The sequence below is a fragment of the Chaetodon auriga genome, chromosome 13, assembly GCF_051107435.1.
Source record: "Chaetodon auriga isolate fChaAug3 chromosome 13, fChaAug3.hap1, whole genome shotgun sequence".
NCBI classification, from domain to species: Eukaryota; Metazoa; Chordata; class Actinopteri; order Chaetodontiformes; family Chaetodontidae; genus Chaetodon; species Chaetodon auriga.
In genome coordinates this window covers 12,309,214-12,328,858 of record NC_135086.1, presented here as the reverse complement: position 1 = coordinate 12,328,858, position 19,645 = coordinate 12,309,214, and the positions used below count along the sequence as shown (strand labels likewise).

Below are 19,645 nucleotides of genomic sequence, written 5' to 3'. Positions count from 1 at the left end.
ACTGTCAGTAGGAAATAGTTCTCTATGAAAACTGTTGACTGCAAAGTCTTGGAAATCCATCTATCCATGCTTCCATTTCCCACCACGTATCACAATCAAGGTGTCAACAGGAAAGTAAGGTTGTCCACACTTTATTTTTCACAGTCACACACTCCAGCTCTTCCTGAAGGCCTCCTGAGGTGTTCACAGGCGAGGTGGGGCATGTAATCCGTCCCACAGTCTCCACCTACTGCTGCTGAACGCCTTGTGGATTCCTCCAGAGATGCCCAAACAACCTTAACCGGCTCTTTTTAGCTTCAAGGAACAGCTACTCAGAGTTCCTCTCATATGCCCCAGCTCCTCAAACTGTGCCTAAACGTGCACAAGACATCCAACTTAATTTTGGTGGTTTGTGTCTGTGATCTCACTTCTTTTGGTTGTTTCATATACTTGTGCCGAAAGGTGTCATCTGGAATGTAGATCGGCTGCAAAAAGAAAGCTTTGCCTTCAAACCTACTTCCCTCTTCACCATAAAAGTCCAGTACAAGGTTTGCATCACTGCCCATTCCCCACAAATCCGCCTTTGGAATCCCTCCTCCATCTCACTCTCACCTGTCAACAAGACCCTGAGAGACTTGACCTCATTTGGAGCAGAAGTCGCTCGCAAGCCAAAGGGAGCTATCCACCGTTTTCAAGCAGAGTGCCGTGGTCTCAGAGCTGGAGGTGCTGACTCTCATCCCAAGAGTACAGCATAAAAAAAAGATTTTCTCGCACCCAGTGATGACAACGTACTGGCTCTATCTTTTCTTTGAGATATGTCAAATTAGCCTGCAGTACCACATCGATCATTAAGCAGCTAGGTAGCAGTGTGTCCGGCCAGATAACGTATAGCACGACGTAATGACCCAAAAACAGATGTTTTGGCGCATGTTTTAGGGAGTAGTTAAGGAGTGATCATTTATCTGCTTTTATCTGAAGCATTGCATCAGTGTTTCTAAGCCAAACAAATCCGGCCATTGCATTTCTTTTCATGTGTGATATCCATGTCTCCATTTCGTGTCTATCAACAACGTGCTCTTAATTTATTGATAGACAGGAAGTATTCAGAGCAGAGCCCTCGTAGTCAGAGAGGCTCTGGCCCATAGAGTGAATGCACATATGATGAATACATGTCTGTTTGTACAATGGCAATGCTGTCTCCTCCATCAGTAGCTCCGATCTGCTTCAGTAATTGCTTCTTTAGAAACATTATTTTTTGGTGAATACAATTTCCTTGAGCATCAGCTGAAAAGAGGCAGTGTCCCTGGCACAGCCTGACACCAATGCAGATTGGTTGTGGCCATAAATGAAGTTGTCTCACCCCGTCCTTGATGTCCTCTCACAGGGCTTTGCCACACAGCGTAAAATCTGAGGTGTGAATTCTGCAGGTCCCTGGAGGGCAACGCTGCATAACTATGACATCAGCCCATAAACTCTTGGAGCACACAGCAAGACGCGCACGCTGGTGGTCACACGCAAAGCAACACACATGAACAGGCAAATATTTTCTGGTCTGTTAGCTTTATGAGCCGGTGTGTGTCTGTGCCGGTCAGGTTTATGTCAGCAGCGAAATGATGATGACATGTAAAGGGGATTGGACTCATGGAACAATAGAATGGCCACAAAACAGGCTTGATCAGCACAATGCCATGTACCACTTTCAAAGTCATGGCACACTGTGTGAAATACATACATAAGCTGTGGCTATTATGTCTTAGAACCAATCATGTCGTATTCTTTTCTGCTTCAATCTTTCGTACACGCTCAATCTGACTCTCGCTGTTGTTTAAAGGGAAGGCTGCAAGGATAAATTTGACAAAGAGAATAAGCAGATTAGCCCCAGCAGATAAGTGTGCTACTTGTTGGGCTTTGAGACAAACATGCCACTTTTAAATTGAATTACATTCACTTGGCAGATGCTTTCTCCAAGGCGATTTACAGTAAGCACATGTGAACTCTGTAGGATTCTGAGCTCAATACCATGAAAGAGAAAAGGCCACAATGCTGTGGCAGCAGGCATGACTGAATACTTACTGCATGTCCTCAAGGTCGAATGTAAAGGAGGTATACTTCGCAGGAGCAGTAAAGCTATTGAATTTGAACACACTGGCAGCTGCAGCATCCAGGTGAAATGGATAAAACACACTTTTCACCCCGTCATATTCTAATGTTTTATTTGTTTCCTCATGCTTAAAGTTTTTTTTTCTTCACTTTGACTTGCCTCCGTCTTGTCCACTGGTCTGAGCTAATTCCACTTGTGCTTTTATGGTTCCTCTCCCTCTTCTGCCCTGCCTGCCCCTGCCTTTGCAATTTCCTGTGATTTCATCTCACCAATGGAATCATCTGCTTGTACAATGCAGTGTGACATACAGTTCATCTGCTCTACAAGCTGTGTTACCCTCACCTCACAACAGTCTTCAGCTTCCCTTGAAGAGAGCTTTTTTCATCTGATTTCAGGTAGTTTACCCTTTACATTCAGCTCACGCTCTCGTGTGCAACTGCTACAGCAAGTAAACATTTAATGTCCTTTCATGTCCTTTATGTTTATATTGCTGTTTATTTCAAGTGTCTAGCCATCTTAACAGCGAGCATATTCACCTTGTTCCCCTGAGTATAAGATAAACAGCATTTGATTGCAAGTAGAGACAATGCTGCTGGTGATTTCACAGATGGCTTACACACAATCCAACAACCGTCCTTAGTGAGTCATAAGGATATAACACAGCTGAAAATAACAGTTCTCAAATACTAGTTCAACCATGACATTCAGTAAGAGCTGGTTTTTGGTGGCCTTTGCATCAATTTGGTCTCAGCTCAGCTTTGGACTTTTTGAAGGAAGATGTAAAACTAATGGCTGTGTGTGTTACAACAACAGGGCCAAGGTCAAAAGCAGCAAAAGCAAAAACAGAGGAAGGCAGTGCAAGGGAGAACTGGGAATGGAGAAGGGGGGAAAGAAGAGAGCGGGGAAAGGGGGTAGCGAGGGATACCAACAACTGTGACAGCTGTGTGGATGTGGAGAGCTGAGCCATAACAGGGAGGCTCCAGGACAGGAATGCAGAACAGATCAGCCAGACAGCGGCTTGCACTCACGTCCAAAATGGCAGCCAGGGCCGAGGCACAACATACAACAGCTGCCTAATCCCAAACTTCTGTCTTTACACCTCCAATCCTGGTCTAAAAGCACATCCTGGCTTCTGAAAAACACTACCTTCTTATCCCCTCTGTATCTGCACATGCCTTCTCCTGTCTATGTCTGTCACTTGCTTGGACTGGAACTGACACAACACTTGTCAGCCTGAGGCATGGGTCATATCACAGCGTCACAGTCTTCAACTGACTGGAAATGCAATGCAGAGAGACACCCAAGCATGGAGTAATAATTTTACTGTCAGCATAACAAAAGGTTAGCAGGCGACAAGACGAAAGCTTAAATAAAATGTTTCACATCAAGCTAAATAAACACACGCAGTCACAGAGGAAAGCTACACACATCCATCCCTTCCCCTTCTCTGCACAGGAAACATCCTGAGGTCAAAGGATCAAAAACAAAGGGCTCTTACCTGCTACAGAGTTCGGCCTCGGCATCATGAGGGAAGAGGAAGCCTGTGGCTGGTGTTGAATGGGTCCCTCGGGTGAGTGACTTGGAGGTTGTGGGGCCCCTGCTGATGTGTTGGACTGCTGCTGCTGCTGGTCTGTCCTGGACGGGGTGTCGGCTGGTGTTGCTGTGGCACTGTTGGAGTCTTCTTCAGCCACAGGAGAGCAGGTGTCCGCCCGCACACTCTGTGCCAGGCCATGGCGTCCGCTGCCCCTCAGGCTACCATCCTTACTCCACTCCAGGCTGGAGCCACTGCGGTCGTCATTCTCTGAAGAACTAGTGATGGTGGCTGCGGGGAGATAAAAACAGAGAAGGAATTAGAGCAAGCGAGGGAGGTAAGATGAGGGAAAGAGGCAAGGAATGTGAGAGTAATGTTCTTTGTGTGCTATTAACATTTATCTGTCTTCATCTCAAATGAGATACTGAGCTGTAATGGAACTTTTAACTTTGAATAACTACCCGCTTTCCCTCATTGCCCTTATCAACACTGTTCACCAGCTGATTTTATATTCACAGAGACAGCCTGCTTACACTAATTAAAACGGGAGAGACATGATGGCATGGATTTGTAGAATCCATTTCCAGACTCCTCGAACGTCTTTTGATCATTAGTTGAAGGATCCAACATCATACAGTGTAAACAGCAGCTAGATGCTGCACTATGAACCAAAATTCACACTTTAACATATAAAAAAAATGGAGGAAAAGAGTGAAGAACTTGTGTTGAGACATGCTTTTGGGTTTTTTTTGCATTCAGACAGGTGCTTTGCTAACATGAGAATAAATCCTTTAATCCCCCCTCAGGCCAAACCAACCATCTAATGCGATCCAAAAAGATAAGTGGAGGGCCAAAGCAACACAATGACAGGCAGCTGGATACAGAGACATCAGCACAGTCAGAGGACTGGAACTGACTGGCCAGCTGGCTGTGTTTGCATCACACACTCCTAATCTGGATTTCATAATGCCGCAGCACGTTGCATCATCACTAACACTAATATAACACATCCTGGAACTTGTGACTCCTGTGCTTCTTACCTGGGTAAATATGAAGCCATTCATGTCACCTGTCACGCTTAGCCCTGCTCTGAGGATGACATTAGGAGTCGTCACAGTGTAGAAGAGGTTACAGTGATTACTTACTCGGTTGAACTATAGCCCATGGCAAAAAACGTATTATCATCTATTCAAACCTATAGCAAGCTTGTCATTTTACCATGCACAGAGCTGGTTGTTGTCATTGCTAAAGGGCTGTTATAAGTCCTTCTCCAGGCACCTCATGCAGAAACTCCTCAGGGAGCTGGACGGCAATGTTAAGACATTGCAAAGCCTCCCCAGTTCCACCGAGGAGCTTTTAAAGCACTACAAAGCCAAATTAATGTGCTTTTGAAATAAGAGCGAGAGTCAGAACTTCAAAGAACGGGGAACATTAATCACAGGCTGGAATCTGACTTGTGGACACAACATAGCCTTGTTCTTTTCCCATGCCTGCAGTCTTATCAAGGCGGGTGGGTGGGATGTTGTAGGCCAACGCCACATCATGTCAAACTCTCACAAAATAAATCTTGATTTGACACGAGCAAAGTAGCTTTACAATGAGACTATAACACATGCAACGTGAACACATGTCTCATCCTGGGTGGCAGCATGTTGATGCTCTATGCTGGAAGATACTATATCACAGCTTACATAAATTATTCCACAGCTAGCTATGATATTGCTCTGGGGGGACAGAATGAGTGAGCCATGGTAATCAGTTATGTCACCTCTGCAGGATTGGAAATCCAAATTATAGTGTTATATCTGGCTTTGGCATGTATTTCTGCTGTGGAACAATGATGTCAGTCAGTTAACTAAATAGGCATCAAATGTGTGAAACCCTAGTCAGTCGATACAAGGATGAGGAAAAGGGTAAACCTTATTCCTCGCAGCAAAATCTGCCAGCACTTTGAGAAATTATTCAAGTTCATCTGAGGATAACTGCAGGATTTTGCACTTACCATTTGCTATTGATTCCCCACCACAAATATTCAAAACCCATTTCCAGAATGAATTTCTAACTTTTGTATTGGCCCTGTCAGCTTTGTAAGTAGAAACAGCAGACAGATTAATATATCAAGCGACGACGTCATACTCCTGTCAGCTTGTGCAAATCCCCACATGTCTCACAGGGCTATTACTAGAGATATAATACAACGTCAAACTGTGGCAACTGTCACCTCAATGCTCTTTCATACTGGAATGGCTCAATACAAACCCAGTGAGTGACACATGGGAGAGGATGAATACAACCTGACACAAATGCTATTCAGTCCCCACAAAAAAAAACATCCAATGGGATAATCAAAATAATGAATGAGTGACACCACGCAGGTGAGACTTTTCTCTAAATCACAAAGAGCATATGAGGTAATTGCAATGCTCAGCTTGTAAATTGGGATATAAATGAGCGTCACAGGAAATACTGTAATAAGCGATAATAACACAGTAAGTGTATGCTGGGAGACGGTTATGGGTTAGGGTTAAAATGCCAAAAGTAGAAGAAAAACATGACTGAGAAGTCAGCAAAGCCCATGTTTTTAATCAAACCCAGCACCTGATGCAGTCCCTGGAAAGATGCCATTTTCTCTGAGGTGGGCTACTGATGCTCCTACCTAAGCTACTGATACACTGTGCCTGGTTTCCCACAGGTGGTTTTCAACTGCAGTGAAGTCAGACTGAAGTCCGTAATTCACAGTTCACCTGCTACAGACATGGATTATTCTCCAGCTCCATCCTCTCAACTCGCGAGACCACCATCAAATCAAAGATGCACGCCCATGAGTAATACGTTTGAGAAGCCCTATACTATAGCATGTTTTATGTTTTCTCACGTTCACATATGAATGTCTGTTGAATGGTTTAGTTTTGCATCATGCTGTACAATTTAAGGCAACTGCCTCATGTGCAACTGCAGTCAAACTGTAAAACATTTCACCTATTTCCACCTCTGGGCTACATGTGGCTTTCTTTAAGCTGCTAGCTTAAAGGTGCATTGTAGTTTTCTTGCTGACAGTTATGTTACCATTCCATCTTTCAATCCTTTATTGTTTACATGCATGCTGGCAGTCTGTAGCACTGCTTTTTTTGGCCCATTGTCACATTAATTTACACATTACTGCAGCCAATAGTGTAAAAGCTGCAGCAAGAATGCGTCCTGCATCAACCACGTTCAAGCATGTGCATGAAACAAACAAAACAGGGACTTCATTGTAAAAACATTCCTCTATAGGGCCATTATCGATCAGAAACTCCACAGGGAACCTTTAAGGTTTCTTTAAAGGTTTTCCTGCACTATACAAGGTCCTATTTAGGTACGATGAAGGAGATGCTATTTCTCACCTATGATCCCACTGTCCTTGCTCTCAAGTGTGGAGCTGGGGCTTGTGATGGTCCCACAGGGGCTCGAGCGGCTGAGAGGGGGGCGACTGGTTGTGCTGTTGAGCGTTGAACATGGGCTGTCGGTGCTGGGAGACGCCGTGCTGCTGGTCAGTGTAGAGCAGGGACTGATTCCCTGGCTAGTCACAGAGCACTGGGGAGAGGGGAGATAGAGAGGAGGGTTAGGTTACACCAAGAATGTGCACTACTAATCAAACGTGACAATAAGGTATGAAGTCAACTCAATATAAACTGTGAGCTGGCAACACTTTCGCATTTTTTCAGCCTGAGCAGCAATAAATACAACAAGAAATAATTTCCCAACCTTATTTGGAAGGAGAATTGAGAAAACTGTAAAGAATAATTTGATCCGAGATCACTGGCACTCAACGCACTTTTATACGAGACTATCAAATGAAAATCTGCAGCAAGTTAAAACGGCTGCTGAATCAGACAGACTCTGCCCCTTTGCAGTGGCTGTTATTAATTCTGCCATTATTTGAAAGCTCAATTATTTGAACGTGTACAGAATTGGCAAAGACGACTAAGAGAAACCACTTCGACCTGGATAATGTGAAAGCAATGCAAAAAAAAATTTAAAAAATAAAAAATTCCCTCACAAACAAACAAGCCTTTGACGTGTGAACACGGCACAAAAGCTGAAGGGCATAAGCGCTGTAAACGGGGAAAGGCTTGAACAACTGCATACTCATATGTCTTGAAGATCTAAAATAGGCCTGAAGAGAATTCCACAAGGGAAGAAGTCTTTACTTTGTTGTGACACAATAGACACCTTTCTCATGCCATCAAGCCTGCCTGACAACCATACAGCCGCTGAATCTTTGTTTGAGCTAACTGACAAGCGTAGAAATCCGAATTAAAGCTGGTTTGTCTTGTTTCCCCATCTTCCTTCGACTGTATTCTGATGGCACACAATATACTGTAGCTCAAGAAGGTCATCCTTGCCCCACTGTAAGAGGAGCCAAAGCTTTCGAACTGTTCCACACCACAGACACTGAGCCTGATTGTCACTCTCTGAGTTTTGAACCACCTCCTCCCTCAACGAGTCCATTTAATTCAACGCAACTCATTTTTTTTTGCCACAGGGCGATCTGTGCAGACAAAAAGAAACCACACAGAAAGGTTCCAAGCCTAGGTCACATTAAGTCAACCCTCATCCTCAATACAACAACTTCATTGCAGATGTTTTGCTGCCTGAAGGACTTTCACCCACAGCACTTCTTACAAGGCCGTGCATTGTCAAACAAACTCCTCCAATTCAGATCTCAGCAAACTGTTTCTAACATTATAACTGAACTCAAACATCCTGAATCTGTTTCGAAGCCTCTTTCACATACTGCGCATTGTTATTGCACATTGCTGAAGACAATTTGTTATTCCAAGTGGAACATACTGTACATACATAGTGATTAGAATTGAGTTTGTCAAACAATACAAATCTTTGTCCTGCTTAAATCATTATTGATGGTACTTCTAAACAAATAGAGCCTGACTAATCTCACAAAACAGTGCGACTCATCAATGCTTAGCCAATTTGAGACGGAGGTGGGACTAACCTCTCATCTGAGATGGACTGATTGTCGACATGTTTGCACAATGGCAAGCTGAAAGAATACAAACAGGGCAACAGGAGGGATGCTGCATGGCTTAAGGCACAATTAATAAACTGGAGAATATTAACTACGTAACATTTCCTGTTTCTACCTCCCACCTGTTTTTTGAGACAACACACCAACAGCAATGAAGCCCAAGAGCTTATGTCACCTAATAATTTACTGAGGGGCAGAATAAAAAAATGCTGAGTTAAAGACAAAACATGCTGTAAAACAGCAGTATGGAGGAAAAGAGCATTGCAGGTAGATGCTCCTCCCTAGTTAAGCTCTGAAAGCACACACCTACATGCACACAAACGCAAAGTAAAAACCATGACACTCTCATACTGCTCGTCTCCTGGTCTGACATCTCAACTAATGAGATGTTTCATAAAACGCTTTGCAAATCTCATTCACTTTCCTGCCGGTTCAGAGTCAAAACGCGTCCGAGACACGAGATGAATGAGGGAAGCGCGGCATGCTGGGCTTCGCTCGGCTCCTCATGAAACACCAGCTTAATTAGTAAAGCCAAACAAAGTGAGGCTCAGACCTGACATAACTATTTCTGGACCCGGGCTCAGACACTCTTGTTACATACTCAAGAGCCCCTGGAATAGCACTCAAGTTACTGGGAGACTCACAGAGCACAGCGGAGAGCATGCACTGAAATAAAACCACTCATTTAAAATCTGCTGTTTCTTACTTTAGAACATCTGTAACATCTAAAAACAGTTCGACAGTTACCGTTGTTTGCTGTGCCAAAAGAAATATTCCCAGAGGTGCCTCCTAAATCACCATCCAAAGATAATGCACAGGAGAAAAAAATGAATCAAGCTGCAACAATAAAAAAAAAAAAAAAAAGAATCCATTCTTCTTCTACACTGTCACAACTTCCCTCCTCTTCTCATCCTCTCCTCTCCTCTATCTCTCTATCTGTTTGCTGCAGCAGCTGCTGCTGGAAGAGGGAGGGAGTTGGACGGGAGGGAGAAAATTAAAATACCTTCTTTTCATTCTTGTCGTCCATAGGTATGCGTGCCGTACCCGGGATCCCTTCTCCTAGTAAAAAGCCCAGCCTTGTCATCAGTTCCTGAGTGGCAGGAGAGGAGGAGCTTGGCTGTTTCTCTGCTTGCAGCTCTAGAGAAGAGGGAGAGACAGCGGGAGAGATAGAGAGATAGAGAGAGAGAGAGAGAGAGAGAGAGTGGGAGAAATGCTCAGCGTTAGCGGGCAGGTTTACCTCTCTCCACTGGATGGCCCACACAGGGCCACTCTGCCTGCCCTGCCCTCCTCGGCTCTGCTCTGAAATGCTACGCTGCACTCTCCAGCTGCTGCTGATGTGGTGCAGACCCGGGGAAGGGGAGGAAAGAAGAGCAAGGGAGTGGGAACCAGAGAGGGAGTGAGTGTGGTGGGGGCTATGGTGTGTGTCTGCATGTGTGTGTGTGAGAGAGAGAGAGAGAGAGAGAGAGAGAGAGAGAGAGAGAGAGAGAGAGAGAGAGGGTGTCCTAAGTGTCTGAATACATGTGAATGTCGAGCATTGTTAAGAAAGCAGAGAGTGTGTGTGTGTGTGTGTGTGTGTGTGTGTGTGTGTGTGTGTCCCGCAACACGCCTCGAGAGCCAATTCCAGAGCTTTCTGGTTGTTCACAGCTCTCGCTCATAGAGCCTCCGAATATCAATGAGTGGACGTGGGTCTTCCACCAACACAGCTTAAAGAGTCTGCAGTCTTTCCGAGCCTTAATACTTGTTTATAGTGCAATTTCAAAGTTGAGATGCCATCAACAAGGCAGAGATCTCTTGCAATCTAGCTTGTTTATATATATTAACATAAAAAAAAAACACTGCAGACAAATAAGACAGTCTGTGCAACATGTACCTGTTCTGAAACTGAAAAGAGTATTTTATTAGTAGTATGATAGACAGACAGATAGAGGGAAAGATGGCAGTGGGGGGGGGGGGGGGGGGCAGTACAAAAGCTTATTATACAGCTCTCTGTCAGCACCTTTCCTTCCTCTCTCCTTCATTTTCTCCTTTGCCCTCTTTCTTCCACAGCTACTAATAATGTTGGAAGTCAATCTGATTAAATAAATACAAGTCCAACGGCACAATGAACCGCCAAGACCCACTGAAGTCAAAATCAAGTCACCAGACACACAGATAATGTGCTCTCCTTCACTGCGAATGTAAATAGATTATTATCAGCGCTATTCTTGCACTAGGAAAAAATGACTGGGTCATGTAGCAGTCAACACAGAAGACAAAAGAGAGGGAAATGTGTGGAAAGTGGTGGTGGTCTAATTTATGACAATAAAGGAAGGCTGCCTTTGGAGAAATCATCAAAAAGACTGCTCTTCGTTCCTCTCTCCATCACCATCTGCTTCTTCATAACAAAATCCGCCTTGTTTTTCCCCTCTAACATCTTTCTCTTTAATGTGTAAAGGCGCTGCGTTACGTACCACCACTTTGAAGACAAAGTGAAGAACATGCTAAAAATTGACACCTCTGCCGGTGTCTTATTTTAAGTGCAGACCCGGGGGCACTTGTAGTTCTGCAATCTGAAAGTATATAACATCTCACTGGATGTCATCATACGAAAATGTCTCCACCCACCCCGTCACACTTCTTCACCAGGTTTCCAAAAGAAAATGCCATTTTACATGTTACATGTATAAGCATAATCACCCTCATCCTCAGTGAAATATGGCTTTTTTGGGGGGGCTGTATTAACTTGCTGTTAAAAGCGGTTCCATGCCCTCTTTGGTTGGCAGTCTGAATGAGGAAAAAACAAGTCCACCTTTTTGGCCTAACCATCAGTACTGGGTCCAGAGCGCTGACCTCTCAGTAAAACATTTCTTAATCTCTGTTTGTGTTTTCTAACTCAAACTGCTTCGTGCTGTCTGTAACCTGTAATTGCTGCATGCTGTAATTTGGTACAGTATGTTTGACTACTGCTGCGTCCTTAATGTAATTTCTGGTGGTCCGTGTAGAATTTGGGGGAGCCTCAATTAGATCCTGTCATCCTGGAGGTATGAGGGCTGCCTGAACTTCTTCCTTTGAGGCATTTTTATATAATTTTATATAATTTCCGAGTCAAAGTATAAATGCAAGGTGTGCTAGTGAAATGAGAGGGGAGTAACTCGTAATGTGCAGTCCAATTCGTATCTTGGTAGGAGGTTCTTAACCTGGAAGAATACTGTGAACGTGACGAGGAAAACAGCACAAAGCCACAACAATTTGTTATCTTTATCTTTATGTTTCTTCTATAATCAAGCTTTACAGAGATGCAGGTTTTTGTCATATTAAGAGGAAGGAACAGGAAGAATGATGGCGGCAGAGCTGATGCACAGAAGTCCCAACGCCCCCCGGCTTCCACTCATGACTATTTAGGAGTAATACACCACAGAGACGATTTCTAAAATAATGCACAGTTAACTATCTACAGGAGGACATCCACTCCTCCATCCTTCTCTGTGACACTGCTCTAAGTGCTGCCACTGGTCAGAGGAAGTTACGCTGCAACAACAATGAAGGAACAGTTGGATAGTAATGAAGGATGGTACGCTACGTCAAAGCAGCCACCACTGCTGGCAGCGAGGGCAGTATTACAGAGCAGTCGTCTCAAAATGGAAAATGAAAGCTATTGTATTCCATCTTGGATTTTAATATGCCTTATTCAGTAAAATGATCTCAGTGGCACACCATATTTTTACATTTCACAGTTGCTGCCTAATGCGCACCACAAGCCGTATCTCTCTGCTTTGTTGTAGCAAGCTCTACTTTTATTCTCAAGATTCATCTGAAGCCTTCTCTGAGCTTTGGTTAGCCAAAATCTGTGACTGAGAAAGGCCTATTGCTGTCATTGTTTTGCTGCAATGCTCAGAATGAGGGGAAAATTCTGTCAGGTAAACATGGCGAAGAGGAGGAGGAGGAGGGATGCTGAGGTTGCTGCTGTCAGGTGGGACAATGAAAGAGAGGAAAAGTTTGTTGAGCGGTGGCAAAAGCGACCCTGTCTGTTTGAAGTTTCCTCGAGGAAGCACCACGAACGAGTCAAAGTCGTTTAAGACAAAAATCGTGTCGTCTGAACGAGGCCCAGAGGAGCTTAGTTTGGATGGCAAAGGGAGCACAAACACTATATTTCTACACCTGAATGAAACAACAGAAACAATCCTGCCCAAGGATGCTTCAAATGTAAACAGAGGAGCCGGGGATCAAACCATCAAAAGTGCAATTAAAAGACAACCCCACTGTACCACCTGAGCCACCAACTGGAGCAGCTTACAGTTTACCATGTGAGCTTCCTCCTGCAATGATCCCTGCACTTCTCATTTCACCAGCAGCTCCGGCCGTCTTATCATTGAAAGGCAGTCGAATTTTTATCCCGACACACAAAGCACGCCTCATCAAGCAGACTGCACATGTGGCAAGAACTAATTCACAACTACTTCAAGGGCACCAAAGCCTCTTGAATTTCCTTGAACTACCAGAGCAATTTTATAAAGAAAGAATAAAACATTTAACACGAGCTTCTGAACAAAACAGAATCAGCCATTATGGCTTGGCACATGTCAGTCATGTGCCTACGTCCTTCAGCCAAGAACAAAATGTGTTAGATGAGATACTTGTACTGCAATAGTGCCAGACAAGCACATATCTCTAAACTGAGACTGTGCAGAATATTTATGTTAACCCTGTGACACGTGCCCACTTGGTTGCTTGGTTTGTGATGTTGGTCTGTGATTCATGCTGGCAGTGAATTTAGGAGAGCTGCACCGCCTCTTTAACAAAAAAATAAAAAATAAAAAAAACTTGCTTTTAATTTTGAGAAACTGAAATATTGTATAATTCTGAAAGTAACCATAGCAATAACCAAATAGGCCTTAAGGTTTTACGCTGAATAAATGGATGCTCTTGTCCGTGCAGTATTGAACGCTAGCCCACACACAGTGCTGTACTTGCACCACCTTTTCTCCAAAGTAAATACAGTGCAGTAAAAAAAGACCATACATTGAAAATCAATTGTATACAGGGAATGTCAGCCTACTTGTGTACTTAACTGCCTGACAGGAGCCTGCAGGTGCAAAGACAGTATTGAGGCTTGAATGCCAACAACAATGTTGATATATTCAGGGTCGCTCGTTTATAACATTTTACGCGTTCACGTAGCTCTATAAACTGGAAAAAAAGTTTAATTCATATTCAATGATCATTTCACCCACCACAACATGAACAAATCTTAATAACTAAGAACATGCTCATAAGTTTCTTGTTGGCTTTGACAATGTTTTCAGTGTAAACGCTCAATGCTGCGGTTCTTTATTGACATCTTTACCAGATTCACTGTCAGACATAATAGGAGGTCCTAAAGATGCTGTTGATGCACACATACACACATACAGCACACAAACAATTCAGAATTCAGATATCATCGATGTTGAGCGCCAGTTGTGGGTCAATAGCAATTTGAAATACACAACAACACATTGCACGCTCCATCAACTTTTAGTAGACAGGTACCGATAATGGGGATTGGTGCCAGGTCTTTAAAAGGGGCACCTTACACATCACACATTTATGGCGACCGTACATTAGAGGCAGACAATGACAGACTGTTTTTCATTACGAGAGTCTGTCAAAGGCTTGGCGTGGCATGACTTTTAGATCTAAAAATGCAAATACAATGGATTTGTGGAGACTAAACGGCCTAAAATCACACGCCGGGAGACGTCTATGGCCTCCACTCGAAGTAGGAGAGAAAAGAAGGTGCAGCATGTTGAGTTGCTGCATTTCTGAATAAAAACACAGCACATGGAGTATGTGAAGAAATGCGTGCTGAGCTTATGTCATTACACTTACTTGGCTTCAGCTTGTCAAGTGTGGAGTGTGAGACTCATCACACAGCAGGACAATTGTCCAGTACAGCTAAATGGTTAACCCCGGGACCAGCCAATTCATCACTCCTTACCATTTTATTGTCAAGTCTTTATTTCAAGCTGACTCGATTACTGTAATGCACTATTTATTGGCCTCCCCACATGAAAAAAAGGGAGAGACTTTAGCTGCTCTGCACTGGCTTCCTGTGACATCTAGAATTGCTTTTAAGGTCTTTCTCCTTGTATACAAAGCCCTTAATGGACTAAGACCCAGCTACATTGCTGAGGCCCTCCTTTATTATTTGCCGTCAGACATTGTGATCATCTGCGGCTGGTTTATTGGAGATTTCCAGCAACAGCCCAAAGTAAATTGGGGATGCAGCTTTTGTCCGTTAGGCCCTAAAGCTCTGGAACGCACTACCTACAGATATCAGCAAAGACAGCTTGTTGAATATTTTCAAAAGAAAGCTAAAAACTTATTTCTTCACTCTGGTCTTTAACCAGCCACGACTTCCTGATGCAGGCCGCGCTTACGAACTGCTGCTCCTCTTATAAACTGTTGTATTTTACTTGATTTTATGCGTTCTATGAACTCTATCTTTACCTATATTTTATTCATACTGCTAAAGAATGGCAATTCCAATAAATGGAGAAGAAGAACTTCAACTAGGTCCCATAATAAATCTCAAGTTCTCTAGTTCCTCTGTCATAACAGCTTCTTCAATCTGGGACGTATGACCACAGCACTGACACATAGAGATAGAGATCTCATTTTAGGTACAACGTAGCAAATAACTTTCCAATCCATACCAAATCAGTCTTTATGGGGGTCATTATGGGGTTTATCAGTTTCTCAAGCTGTCAGGCATTCCTGAGAGGGACAGCATGAAAGAGGGCTGCTATGGCTTAGCGATTTAAAATGCTATCAGCAGTGGAGCACTTCTGACTGTAAGGTGTTTACCTGTTTCCCAAGATAACCTGACGGTGGGCTGAATAAAGGCCAGACCTGCTGGCCTGCCTCGCAGTGTTCAGAGATTAGATCATCTACCTGAAGCACAGCAGGTTAGTCACACACAAACTTATACTGTAGATGGACTGTATCTATGGGAGGGGAGTATCACAAAACATATTGTTTTTCAACTGAAAATGTCCCACTCAGTACACATCTGGGTAAAAATTCTTAAACAGACAAATTTAAAGGGTAACTAAACCCTAAAAGGGTGGAAGGGAACATATAGCATAGAAAAGGGTAAGAGGACACAGTGGAGACTGACTTGACTATGACTCAGTGTAGCATGGACAGCAATGTAGAGCTAGCAGTCGGAGCTAACCAGCCATGAGCAGCTACTGTCAGACTCGGTGTCCCCACTGGAAAGACAGGGAGTCTGGCAAAGCTTTGACACTCACTGGGAGCACATTTATATCTATTTGAGAGAGTTACTGAGGGGGGACCTGTGTTGTAGCTGGGCATCTCCTCTACCAGCAGCTGCTCCAGTGTGTGTCTGTGGGGACGTCAGTACTTAGACCTGCTGTTTGTCATAGTTAACGTTACTGTTCGACATACCCAAATATCTTGTTAAGCTGTGAATAATAGCAGAGTCAAATAAGTCTTAACGCCACCAGTAGCCATGAATGAGAGGCACAAACTGAGGCTACGGTCAGCCAGTGTTCAGCCAGACCTCAAGAGACTTTTCTATTTCATCACAAATTGGGAGAAGTCACAGAATTCAGCTGAATCCTGAATTTCAAATCCAAGCTAATTTTGAGCTGAAGCTTTTTTGGGAAAAATCCCCTGAATTATCATCATACTGTCTGGCGATAAGAATCTACTGTATGTGATTATGTATGATGTGCAAGAGAAGTTTTAGTGTTCATCTTAAAAGGATCCTTTTAAATACATGTATTTAAAAAAAATGAAGGGGCATTTGTTTCACAGTGTGTTAACTCTGGCCATTTTATTATATTATGTTCCAAAAATGTGTCACCGGAGCACTGGAGCACTATTACAAGACCCCGTGCAAACCCCTGCAATGGTCTAATAATCCTAACTATCTGCTGCTGCTTCCAGTCAGAACTACAGTGACTAGATGACAGACTAGTTATATTAGCTAGAATAGGCTCCAATGTGCAACACAAATGACATATCTGGAAAATCACATTCAATTATCATTGCTCTAGGAAGGAAAGTGGAAGGAAGGAAATGTAATTTATCTGCTTACGGATTTCTTTTATTTATTTAACTAACTCTGCAGAAGTTCTGTGGAGTGTAAAGGCAAAATAAGCCAAAGAGAACAACCCTTTACATGGACATACAGACTAATTAGAAGCATGTGTGTACGAAGACAACACCACAAAGCTGTTAGGAGACTCAGACCATACAGGCTCAGTAAATGGACAGTTTAGATAAAGGTGAGCGTCCTGCCAAGGCCGTAGGCTGTCTCAATGTTAACAATTTGACGAGAGGGAAAGGAGGCCTGCTAAAGCTCTGTCTATTATAACTCACCTCCTGTAATTTTGCACTGGATAAAATACTTTCCAGAAACAATGAGTGTAGTCAATCAGCTGCATTGGTCTCACGGCTCTCATTAACTACTCTCATCTTGATTAACCCAGTTTATTAATTGTTCCCACACCAATGGACTCCATGACTTCATGACTTTTGATCTGTGAGAGCAACACTAGCTTTAAACGTGTGTGTCACTTAGCACGACCTTATGAATCAGTTTAAGGCTTCATAATGGAGCTCACATTATTTATGATTCTGTGGCGGGGTTGATAATGAAACTGTGGCAGCAGGGCAACAGCAGCGTTGTCAGTACACATAAGGTAAAATGACTGCATTAATCTGGATGGAAGGCAGGTGTGAAGTACAACGGCTCCCTTTACAGCATCTGATTAGTCCTCTATATCTTACACCATCGTTAGGATGTGGGGAAAAAAAAACAGGGATGTAGCTGGAACCACTTTTCATTATTCCAGTAACAGTACAGCAAATGGAGGCAAAAACAAAACAACATCGTTATCTGCTGGCCTGAGGAAGTTTATGAGCAGGTGTGAAATGAGGAAGAATGAAGACGGAAGGAGGAGGAGCAGAAGACGGCTGGTGGAGGGGGGCGAACCCCATGAACAGACCGGCTCCACGGAGCTGTCCTGGCTCTCTCCCTGCCGAGAAAACAATCCAGCCGGTGCTCATTAGCAGCTGGAGTTTCATTACCACAACAGTGGAGCCTGTTTAATGAACCCTCGATGAGAACATGCATCCTGCTTCCCCATTTGAGTTCAGAGGTACGAGGTGACGTGGGCCCCTGAAGCACGTTGAGCACTCTTATTGCACATTCCACCGTTAGAACCGCAAATGTCCTTCGCTGCGAGCGCAGATGGAGCGTCCAATGAGACATTAGAGCAAACTGAGGTGAGACTGTCGATAATAGGTAAAGTGAGATTTGGAGGATGGGGATGGTAAGGTGATAGGAATCATAGTTTTGACTGACATCTCAGTTTGACACCACACGCCAGCTGTTATTATTGTTTTTCTAACTGTAGATAGGGACGGCATTTCATTAACCATTTGACCAACAGAGCTAAAGGGTCTTCCTGCTGCGGGGCACAGTGGCTGCGATGTAAGGATCCTCCAGAGATGAGCAGCACAGATTAATGAAGCTTCATCATTAAACAAGGGGAGAGTCAGACAACATGCAAAGTTTCAGCTCACAGCTGTTGATTAAAAAAGGGACCACAGGCCGTAGAGAAGGGGCAGAACCAGCACCCTGCTACAGCCCACAAGAAACTACAGCCCATTCATCTCAGTCACAGGTTTCCTCGATGGTAGATGGTGATGAAGGCTGTGTGAAAATCTTCATGGGTTATATAAACTGCTCACACTGGGACTTGAATAATTGGGCTTGAGTGTTGAGTGGCACAAAATATAGCCAGTTCATAAAACTGCCTTGCGTTCTTTAGTGGAAAAAAAACTCTTCCTCACATCCCTCACATTCTCAACACAGTGTAACACCAAGGAAATAAGAACAATACATCATCTGGACTGTTTTAGGAAGTGGCAAATCAAAACGAGTGTAAAAACAAGCCACCGGTAACACCATGGGTTCCTACATTTGCCAAAGCATTCTTCTCATGCAGCCTGCTAGGACGCCAGCTGAGGCTGTGGGACCGTGCATCAGATTACTTTTCTTTGACATGTCAATGTTTTACACATCAGGACAAGCAAACATACACTCACACGGAGCTGAATCTGTTAAGTTCTGCATTCTGCCATGGTTAGGCATTTTAATTAGCCCTATATTGACACAGCTAAACAGCTAAACATGTTTAATTTAACATATGTTTTCACTGTTAAGCCCCAATTTAACATTAACAATAACAGACAGCCAGGAACAGCACAAAGGAAGGCATGGACTTCAAAACGTGTTAACAGATTAGTAACACACAATGTACAAGAAATAACAATGACAGGTCAGATTACTAACAGTATAGTTACAACAGAGGAGTGAAAGCAATACCACAACCGCATCTCGGTGGTGCAAATTCACTGAATACTTAATATAAATTGGGTCATATTTTGAGCATTGACAACATAATCAGTACATAAAGAAACAGGTGTTAAGTGCTTGGGCCCGGGTCTCTCTGGGGTTGTAATCGAGGGGGTGTAACAGAGAGGAACATAATGGTGGGAAAGGACAGGACCTGACTCTTGATTGACAGAGACAGAGAGCTCTGACCACAGCTGAAACAATTTTGTCAGGGGGACTGTTGGCTGCCTGTTGCAAATGCACTCGTGCACACAAACACGCACATGCATAAACAAACATAAATGTGCTTGCAGACTCACAGACAAAATAAAAACACGCATGCACAAGAAACTCTATCCTTCCTCAAAGACGGAGCTGTGTGAGATGACTCCTGCTCGTCCACAACAGGGAGCGTCCACATGCGAGCTTAAATCACGTATGAAATCCACACACACACTAAAAATGATACTGCATAACAATCTTTAAAATGACGTTCACCAGATTAGACACATCAGGGTATGCACTGCCTGCAATGGCTCAAAAGCTGCACTCAAGATGTGACTATTGACGTGAAGCATGGTTTGACATCCCAGAGAGGCATCCAGCAACACAACA

General features: G+C 43.6%; 1 protein-coding gene across 2 annotated transcripts in view; it reads right to left on the bottom strand.

The window, feature by feature from the left end:
* tanc1b (tetratricopeptide repeat, ankyrin repeat and coiled-coil containing 1b) overlaps positions 1 to 19,645 on the bottom strand; it is a 97,452-nt gene that overhangs the window by 34,603 nt on the left and 43,204 nt on the right. For both annotated transcript variants that reach the window (XM_076746773.1, XM_076746774.1), the window contains 3 exons: positions 9,644 to 9,777; positions 6,995 to 7,184; positions 3,579 to 3,902 (listed from right to left, as the gene is read on the bottom strand). In XM_076746773.1, the coding sequence (XP_076602888.1) occupies positions 3,579 to 3,902; positions 6,995 to 7,184; positions 9,644 to 9,777 (648 nt within the window). The remainder of the gene's footprint in view (positions 1 to 3,578; positions 3,903 to 6,994; positions 7,185 to 9,643; positions 9,778 to 19,645) is intronic.